The 10,323-nt window shown below is 51.1% G+C and overlaps 1 protein-coding gene across 1 annotated transcript; it reads left to right on the forward strand.

Annotated features, from left to right (window-relative positions):
• The first annotated feature begins 54 nt into the window (after positions 1 to 54).
• On the forward strand, positions 55 to 8,914 carry QPCTL (glutaminyl-peptide cyclotransferase like). The gene is made up of 7 exons (XM_054588617.1): positions 55 to 265; positions 748 to 891; positions 1,602 to 1,883; positions 3,269 to 3,421; positions 3,523 to 3,622; positions 4,092 to 4,208; positions 6,060 to 8,914. Exons 1-7 carry the CDS (start codon positions 56 to 58, stop codon positions 6,203 to 6,205), a joined length of 1,152 nt encoding a protein of 383 aa, XP_054444592.1. The 5' UTR covers position 55; the 3' UTR covers positions 6,206 to 8,914.
• Positions 8,915 to 10,323: the final 1,409 nt, after the last annotated feature.

The raw sequence follows: 10,323 nt of genomic DNA on the forward strand, positions 1-10,323 counted from the left end.
TGGCTGGGCCTAAATTCGATCCGCGGTACCGGACCGATTTCTGGGCAAAGCTGCCATGCGTTCCGGGGGCCGCGGGCGGCCCCGGCTACGGCTTGGGGAACGCGGCCTCCTTCAGAAACCCACACCGCCCAATCGCCGCCTGCTACCGCGGGCGCAGCTCTTGCCCCTGATGCTGCTGGCTCTGGCCGTGGCCTCGGCGTTCTACACTGTCTGGAGCGGCTGGAACCACCAGAGTGAGGAGTTGCCTCCAGGACGGGAGCTGCGGGTAAGGACTGGTGTGGGCACAGCGGGGGCTCCCGGTTCTTCGCCTCCCCTTACCTAAGGTCTCGGGTGGTCGTGGCTTTACCATATGGCCCTAGCAGCAGGTGCTGCCGTTGTCTTTAGGACGCCTGTCAGTGGAATGAGTCTTCGGGCTTGTTCTGTAATAGTGGCTCTCCTTTAAGAGGAAGGGTCTGGAGTAATGAAGTGGGAGTTCTGGGTTCTAATCCTAAAGTAAACTGTTTGGAAGAGTCCTTTTCTCTCGCTGGGCCTCGATTTCCCCAGGATTCGGGGTAGGCTGGATCGGATGGGTTAGAGGAACTTTTCCCGCGTCTAGGATTTATCCTAGAAACCTCTGATGCTGGAAGCCGCGATTAGGAAGAGGAACCGGGGCTTCTTAGGGGAGACGGCGTCTGCGGCAGGGTCAGAATGGGGTTGCTCTCACTCTCTGGTCTTCTCGTCCCCATCGCCCCCCACCCGCAACCCAAGGGCCCTTTGATCGGAAGCCTCCCCGAAGCCCGAATACGGAGGGTGGTTGGGCAACTGGACCCACAGCGTCTCTGGAACACTTATCTGCGCCCCCTGCTGGTTGTGAGGACCCCGGGCAGCCCAGGCAATCTCCAAGTCAGAAAGGTAGGTAATGGGCCGCACTTGACTCCTCAGACCGCTAGAAAACAGGAAATGGGCATTGTGCCCAAGATCCCAAAGCATTAAGGGCAGAGCGGTAGCTCTGAGTGGAGCTAGTCTTACTCTAGAGTAACCACCATGCGGTACTGCCCTCTGTTACTATGTGCTAGGCACAGGTAACAGACCTATGAGGTGGGTATCAATGTGATCTTCATTATGCAGATGGAGAAACTGAGGCCCAGAGCAGTTGGGTATTTTACCCATATCCCAGAGTCAATAAATGGTGTACCAAGGGTTTCAGTCCAAACAATTTGGCTCCAGAGCCGGTGCTGTAACATCTCTATATTGCCTCTCAGAAAGCATCAAGAATCATTTGAAAACAGCCTGAGTTCAAATCCCAATTCAGCCACTTGGAGTGTGACCTTGGAGTAGTTTCTTAGGCTCTCTACCCTACAGAGTTCCTAGAACAGGGCTTGGCACACAGTGAGTGCTATCGGTGATGAGCTGTGATTAGTCTTGGCATCAATAGGTGGGGTCATTCCATGTCTGGTACTTAGCGGATACTCAGCAGAAGTGTCTCAAAGGAATGATTGAAACCAAAATGGGACTTGTGAGTCACCCCGACTGGACTGCTCTGCATGGCTCAGGCCACACGGCCCTTCTCCTGACCTCCTCCCCAGGGCCCCCACCCACCCTCCCACCTCTCTTGCCACTAGTTCCTGGAGGCCACTTTACGGACCCTGACGGCAGGCTGGCATGTGGAGCTGGATGCCTTCACAGCCTCGACCCCCCTGGGGCCACTGGACTTTGCCAACGTGGTGGCCACGCTGGACCCAGGAGCTGCCCGCCACCTCACTCTTGCCTGCCATTATGACTCGAAGCTCTTCCCATCTGAGCTGGCCCCCTTTGTGGGGGCCACGGATTCAGCTGTGCCTTGCGCCCTGCTACTGGAGCTGGCCCAGGCCCTCAACCAGGAGCTGAGCAGAGCCAAGGATCAGGTGAGGAGTGGGGGTAGGGTAGGGGTGGAGGACAGGGGCTGCCTCTCCCTTGGTTGAAGCCACCACCCTCCCTTGCCTTGGTCTTTCTTGTCTTCTTGCCTCCACTACACATACAAAGCCACAGGGATCTTTCTCTATCCTGAATGTCAGATCCTGTGCCTCCTCTGCCCCAAACCCTCCATGGCTCCTACCTCATGCCATGCGTTAGCCAGAGTTCTTAGAGTGGCCCATGGAGTGTGCCTTGTTACCTCTCTAGTCTCCTCTGCCAGCCCTCACCCCTTGCTCACTCTACTCTAGCTACCTGTGTACCTCGAAATCACAAGATTCACTCCCACCTCGGGGCATTTGCACTTACTGTTTGCTCTGCCTAGAATGTGCTTTTCTCAGCTTCCTAGCTGGCTCCCGGCCGTCACTCAGGTGTCCACTTCGATGTTTCCTCCTCAACAAGGCCTTCCCAACCACCCTGTCACAGTCCCATGATTTGTGGTGCTTATGTTGATTTGTCTGTCTCTACAGCTGGAACAAGCTCCCTCTAAGCAGGGGCTTGGCTGCTTTTGTTCCTGCTCTGTTCCCTGCACCCACAATATTGCCTGGAATAACGTAGGATGCCAGTTAAAATGTGGAAAGGATGAATGAAAACCCCAGTGTCCTCACGCTCCTCCCCTGCTTAGACCCTCTGCCATGGCTTACACACCAGTGTCCCTAAGCTCCCTGGTCCTTGCTGGCCCCTCAGGCCTCTTCTCAAACCTCTCTGGCCCTTTCTCTGGCCCCAGCCCTGGTCCGTATCGCTCCCTTGCCTGGGAACACTCTTCCCTGAGCTCCACTTTGCCAGGCCAGCTCCCACTTAGCCTCAGTGCAAACATCCCTTTCCAACAGACCCGACACGCTCTCCAGGCCAGATTCCCCCCCCTCCAACCCCTTTCCTGTGCTCTAGGGTCTTTTAAGACCCTAGAGCTCTTGGAAGCATTTGTCCCAATTGCATTTCACTCTTTGTATAATTATTCATTTGTGGGTCTGTCTCTTTTAGTAAATGGGCTAGAGGATTAATGATAATAATCAGAGCTAACCCTTATTGAGGTACTACTCTATGCCAGTCAGTATTCTAGGACCTGGATTCAAATCCTACCCCATGACTAGAGCTGTTATTAACCCCATTTCTACATGAGGGAACTGATGCTTCGAGAAGTTAGTAACTTACCCACAACTGCTCAGCTAGGACACAGCTGAGCCAGGATTTGAACCCAGCAGTCTGGCTCAGAGTCTGTACTCTAGGCCACTACGCTGTATGAGTGAGGAGACCGAGTTTGTCCCATTCAGCTCTGCAAGTGAGCCAGAAATGGGGGTGGGCCGAGGTGAGGGCTGGCACTGAGCCCCAGCTCCCACAGGCAGCTCCGGTGACGTTGCAGCTGCTCTTCTTGGACGGCGAAGAGGCGCTGAAGGAGTGGGGACCCAGGGACTCCCTCTATGGCTCCCGGCACCTGGCCCAGCTCATGGAGTCTGCACCCCACAGTCCCGGCCCCACCAGGATCCAGGCTATCGTAAGACCGGGGCCCCACTGGGTTCCTGTGAGGGAGGGAGGAGGTGAGGCAGGCTTGGCGGCCTCCCACCCAGCCTTTCCAGCCCTGGCCTCTCTCCCTAGGAGCTCTTCATGCTTCTCGATCTCCTGGGAGCCCCACATCCGACCTTCTACAGTCACTTCCCTCGCACAGCCCGCTGGTTCCATCGGCTAAAAAGCATCGGTAAGGCTGACGGTGGAGGCAGGCTCCAGCCTGGGATGCGGGTGGGAGGGCCGGCGTGGGGCAGGCACCCGTCCTCTGAGGGCTCATCCAGCCCTCCCTCCACCTCCCTAGCCTCTCTCCAAGGCACTAACACAAAGGGCAGAACACAAACTGATCCCACAGCAGTCGTGATTACAAACAGGGCATGGGCTCAGACAGTCCTGGGTTCAAATCCTGACTCTCCTTACCAGCTGTGGGAACTTGGGCAACTGGCTTCATCTCTGGGCCTCAATTTCCTGTCTGTGAAGTGGGCACAATAGTAATGCTAACAGGGAACATGGTACACCTACAGCAAGGGGTAACATTCATTCTTTCTGTGGGATAGCCAGTACTTTACCTTCAGACCCCCTACCCTCCTCTGATTTGTGAGCAGGGAGACCTTTGACCCCCTAGGGGCTGACCTTTGCTCTCTAATCCCCACTGGCTCCAGAGAAGCGCCTGCATCGTTTGAACCTGTTACAGTCTCATCCCCAGGAAGTGATGTACTTCCAGCCCGGGGAGCCCCCTGGCTCCGTGGAAGACGACCACATCCCTTTCCTCCGCCGAGGTACTTGCCGCAGGGAGGAGTGGGGGGCAGAGGCCCACAGGAGCCACAGACAGGACCTGGCCCCTTCCCAAGGGGGGAGGGACTGGTTTCAAGTTGCTTAACCTTCTTGCAACTCGATTTTCTCATCTGTAAGATGGGGATTATAATAGCCCCGTCTCAGTTCCTATCTTGCTGAGGGGGTTGAATGTGCCAAAACCAAATGTGAAGACCTTTCTTGGACCAGTGCCCAGCACATAACAAGCATTTGAGAATGTGGGCTGTTATTGTCTGGGCCTCAGGGGTGGCAGGGTTTTGTCTGGCCCCTGCCTTTCAAGCCCCTGGCAGCCCAGCAGAATCACCCGAGAGCCTTGAAAAACGCCCGGTCACGTGTTGGGCCCACCACATCCCGTTCCTGGGCCTCTGTGTTATTTTTACAAAACTCCCAGATGATTCGGATACACAGCCAGGGTCGAAGACATCTGGTCGAGGGGTTCAGAACATAGGTTTCTGAATTGGTCTGGGTTTTAGGATCTACAATTTAGCACTGGTTGACCTAAGGCAAATTGTTTAGCCTCTCTGGGCCCCCATTTCTGCTGGAAAAAAATGAAGAGATTTTTACATAAAGACCATGTCTATATGTATATTTGTAATCACAGGGTTGGGAGGATGAGATGAGATTAGGTATATGAAATGCCTGTTTGCACAGTGCTTGGCTGCTGCTTAAATTTTTACCCTGTAATTTACTCATTCAACAAGTATGCATTCCTTACAATGCCTTCTTTTTTCTTTTTAAGATTTTATTTATTTATTTTTAGAAAGAGGGGAAGGGAGGGAGAAAGAGAGGGACAGAATCATCCAACACGTGAGAGATACATCGATTGGTTGTCTCTTGTGTGCCCCTAACTGGGCGCCTGGTCCGCAACCCAGGCTTGTGCCCTGACTCGGAATTGAACGGGCAACCTTTCGGTTTGCAGGCCGGCGCTCAATCCACTGAACCACACCAGCCAGGGCTAACAATGCCTTCTGTATCTATTCATTCAATGACTACTTCCCAAGGCACTGAGTGATGTGTCAGGGATACAGCTAGGCACCATAATCCACCTGCCTCTTATCTAATACTTAGCAAGTCCTGACGAACTCAGAGAGCAGTGCTGTGAGGATGGGAACTCAGTGTAGAACAGTGGGTAAGAGCACAGACTCTGGAGACAGGTGGCCTGGGTTCAAATTCTGGCTGTGTTTACTAGAGGCGGGACCTTAGGCAAATCACTCTGCCTCCCTCTATGCCTCAGTGTTCACATCTGTACAATGGCGGTCATTATGGTACCTGCCTTAAAGGATTATTGTAAGGATACAATGGTATGTATGTGATGTATGGCCTTAGACTAGGGCCTGGAATACAACAAGTATTATATAAGAGCTAACTACTAGTAAAGAAGAGAAAAAGAGCCTGATAGACATACCTGATGAGGAGGGTCAAAGACATCTGTCCCTTTTCCTGGTCTTCCCAGAACCTAAGTTTTATTTTAAATCCTCACCGGGGGATATATTTATTGATTTTAAAGAGAGGGAGAGAGAAAGAGAAAGATCGATCGCTTGCCTCCTGTACACATCCCAACAGGGAACTGAACCCACAGTCTAGGTATGTGCCCGAACCAGGGATCGAACCTGCAACCTTTTGGTGTATGGGACAGCGCTCCAACCAACTGAACCGCCCAGCCAGGGCACTGGGTATATATTTTTAAACTCACATGTACCTCATACACTTAGAGTTCAAGTGCCAAGAAAAAGCGTTTTCGGAGTGGGGAGGGGAGGCCTTGGCCTGGGCTCCTGGGCCAGCCATGGGCCTGACCGAGTCTTCCCTCTGTCCTCCAGGGGTCCCGGTGCTCCACCTCATCTCCACGCCCTTCCCCTCCGTCTGGCACACGCCCGACGACTCTGAGGCCAACCTGCACCCACCCACGGTACACAACCTGAGCCGCATCCTTGCCGTGTTCCTGGCTGAATACCTGGGACTCTAGCCTGCCGGGTTGACTCTGAAGGAGAAGCGCCCAGCAGGGGATGTGCCAAGGGCACCCAGAGCCAGCGGAGCTCAGGTCGGCCACCACGGGTGTGCTGGCTCATCCTTTTTAATACCTTTGGCTCTACTTGTGCTGGCACCGGAAGACGCTCTTTCCTTTGACTGTCTCAGGCTGCCACTCTTCAAAGACATAGAAGAGACACTTGCGGGGCAAAAGCCAAAGGAATATGAGCGTGGGCCCTGCTCTGAGGGAGATCTTGGGCTGAAGGTTTGCAAGGACCAAAGGCTATTCTCAGGTTTAGTTAGCAAACCATGGACTGGCATATGGACCAGCAACACCACCAAACCCAATGGGCCTTTGTATTTGTGGCAGTTTGTTCTCCTGAATGGTGGCCTTGCCACGGCACCAGTCCAAGCCTAGCTCCCACATGGATGTGCCATGTGGGGCCCACAGAGGACATGCTCGCATGCAGGAACAGGGGAGATGAAGCCAACACTTGGGAACTCCAGACTCTGCAGACCCAGTGGGCAATAAACTAGTGTTTATGCAAAACATTCTGCAGAACTAGCCTAATAGGTGTTGCATGAAAAAAAGGTGAAGCAGGGTGAGACACCATTAAACGAGTTTCTGCGTGGCACAATGTGAATTTTCAAGCGTAAGACAGTGCAAGTGTAAGTGTTTCCACCCACATTTCAGCACGGCTCCCCTTACTGGGAAGCACCTCACAGAACTACAGGTATGTCAGAAGATACTTGGGGAAACACTGGGTTTTAGTCATTTGAGTATGTCTAGAGAAAGCAGATAGACCAGGAGTCACTGCAAAATAGTTAATACCAAACCACCCCGTCCCGTTTAGTTGTGCTTATAGGAGTGCAAGATAGTGGGTTTAACTATAATTTTAGCAATGGCCTGAGGAAGTATTTCCAAACACTACCTAATTTTCAGACTCAACTAGGGTCCTTACTAAAAAATGCAGACTCCCAGGTTCCACCTACACCTAATGAATTAGAACTTTAGGGAGGGGCCGGGACTCTAACAAGCACCCAAGGAGATCTCATGATCGGCAAAGTCTGGGATGCGCTGTCCTTTCATTTTGGTGTGTTCCCAGCTGCTTAGCAAACCTACTCCAAAAGCATGGAGGGCGCCTAGAAAGGGAGTCTTATGCTGGGCTCTGTGCCTGCTGGCTTTGAGGCAGCCCTGGTGGGTGGTAGGGATGCCAGGCCAGGATGGAGGGTTGTTTAATAGTGAAGGTGAGCATTGGCCTTCTGAGCCAACTCAGGGCTGGAGAAGATTCGAGAGCTCATGGGCTGGAACTCAGGATATCAAATGAGAGGATAAACAGGAGGTTCTCGTTTCACATTCTGCCACAGTAGCTACGTTGGTTGGGTACCTACTGCAGGCCAGGCACCGTAAGCACTTTAAGTGTTCCAACTCGGTCTCCCACAAATCCTGTGGTAGGTGTATTTCCAGGTGTCATTTTGCAGATGAGGGGGTAGGGTCTGAGATTTAGGAACCAGTGGTTTACACAGAGCCCAGCTTCTCGCACACGGTTGTGCTCCTAACCCTGTGATCTACCTCCCTTCCAAAAGGGACCAACCAATAGGTGGTTTACAGGTAACTCCTCCTGAGTTTTTATGGGGTGCAAATTAGAGTGGGGTTTGGGGAGGGGTATGGACTAATGACCTCCTTGAGGTGGAATTGGCAGAAGTCCAGCGTTCAGAAAGGGCTATTGAGAAACATCAGCCAAAGGGTCTCACACCACAGGGAGAGTCCTGTTTGTTCATTCCCATGGGGTAAGCATGGTGCCAGGCACTTAACAGTGCACTACGTCGCCCTGGCTGGGCGGCTCAGTGGACTGAAGTGTCACCCCATACCCCAAAAGATTACAGGTTGGATCCCCGGTCAGGACACAGAACATACCTAGATTGTGGGTTCAATCCCCAGTCTGGGTGTGTACAGGAGGCAACTGATTGATGTTTCTTTCCCTCTCCCTTCCTCTTTCTCTAAAAATCAATAAGCATACCCTTGGGTGAGGATTAAAAAAATAAGTGCGCCACGTCCCCTTCGCCTCACAGCCATGAAGAAGTCGATGAGACATCATCTCCAAGCTGTAGAGGGGAAGCAGAGTGTACAGGTACATCCCCGGCCCTCTGTCTCCCTGGAAGACATCTTGGTTGATTGTCCTACATGCCAGGCACTGGGCAAGGAGCCGGATGCAGTTTTTGCATGAACCCAGGGCAAGGATTGTGAGCTCTGTTTTACAAACAGCTGCTGCTGCTTGGCCAGGTATTTTCCCAACTCCCATTTGCCCCTCGCACTTGGTACCTCAGCCTCATGCTATGAAAGGGCCACTATGTGTATTTAGTAAACACACTTGTTGAGCACTGTGGATGAAACATATATCAATCTTTTGAGGAACCATCAGTATTCTAATTTTTCAGATTAAGAAACTTGAGTTCCACACTGACTGGTGTGGCTCAGTGGATTGGATGCTGGCCTGAGAACTGAAAGGTCGCCAGTTCAATTCCTAATCAGGGCACATGCCTGGGTTGTGGGCCAGGTCCCCAGTTGGGGGCGTGCAAGAGGCAACTGATTGGTTTCTCCCTCACACTGGGTGTTTTGCTCCCTCTCTTTCTCCCTCCTTTGCCCTCTCTCTAAAAATAAATAAAACCTTTTAAAAAAAGAAAAGAAACTGAGTTTCAGCGCAGTCCATTACTGAAGATCACATAACTGGGCACTTTGACTGCAGTGTGTCTAGGTATACATTTCTTTTTATTTGCCCTCCTTATGACTCACTGGGCTCATTGGTCTTTTACCAGCCTGGAGTAAGGAACCATCATCTTTAAAATATTTTTGCACTGTTCTCTTTTGATTCTAGAGCACCAGTTACGTACTAGACTTTCTCACTCTTTCCTCTACAAACTTTTTGTCTCTGCTACTTTTCAGACTCATCTTTGGTTCAGTAACTCATCAGTTGTATCTAACGTGCTGTTTAGCCCCGACATTGAGTTTTTAAATTCTTGTTATCACCATATTTGGCTGTATATGTGTTCCCATGTATAACGTGCACTCTTATTTTTTCCCTCAAAAATTTGGGCAAAAAGTATGCGTTATACACGGCAAAATACAGGTGTATGTGGGCGTTTTCCTTTCACATCTGCTAGGCCTTTATTTAGTCCTGAGTTCCCTGTGGATACTTCCAAGCTCTTGCATTCTTATCTGTGATGGACAGTCTTGCCCGTCTGAGGATGCTTTTGTGCTGATGTCTCTGGTGGTTCTCGCTCACGCTGGTTTGTTTCCACGCCTATTTGGTTATCTGACTGTATTATCACTCACTGTCTGAAAATTATTTATGGGACTCTAGATGATGGTTCCTTCCACCAGAGGACTTGCATTCGTTTCGGTCAGACATCTCAGCTGGAAGTATCACCGATGCAAACCCAGGCTGCAAACCCGAGCCAAGGGCCAGCTCGCGACTGCGAACGTTCAGGTCCACTTTTATCTTTCTTCGGTCTTGCGCTCCCCTCAGTGTCTGGAACATCTTTGCAATCTTCTGGGTCATCCTCACCTCAGCTTATGGTTTGGTGGGATCCCAGCTCCTAGTAGATATCCCACCTTAGGCAGGCATTTGCCTTGGCTTCTGCCTGCCCCAGTAAGGCTACCAACAGGACACTCAAGTTTGTCCACATCAGCAACTGCCCTCAGAGCAAAAGTGGCTTCAGGGCCCCATATACCTTTCCCTTAAATTTTAAGCTTAGTGTGTCCCTAACTATTTTATTGGTTTTTTGGTGCTTTTAAGATTTTTTACTTCTGGTTTTTAGCAAAGAGTCTAAATAATCTGGTCCTCCCTCCACAGGAAACACGAGCCAAATCCACAAAACCAAGCTAAATTCAAATCCAGATCTCTTTGTGATTCTAAAATCTAAGTATTGAATAACTACTATGATATATCCTAGTCTCTCTGGAGATTGTGATTCCCTGATAAGACTATCAAAGGATATTAGCTGCCTCCCAATATCCATTTTCCCTCTTCTTTTATACTTGAGGTTTTTTAATGTCTTAATCCCTTTTTACTTAGTAAATAAGTAAGTGGATATTTTAAAGCTTTCATTACAGGG

Source organism: Pteronotus mesoamericanus, unplaced genomic scaffold (assembly GCF_021234165.1).
Source record: "Pteronotus mesoamericanus isolate MK-2021 breed Mesoamerican mustached bat unplaced genomic scaffold, CSHL_Meso_final scaffold_137, whole genome shotgun sequence".
Lineage (NCBI taxonomy): Eukaryota > Metazoa > Chordata > Mammalia > Chiroptera > Mormoopidae > Pteronotus > Pteronotus mesoamericanus.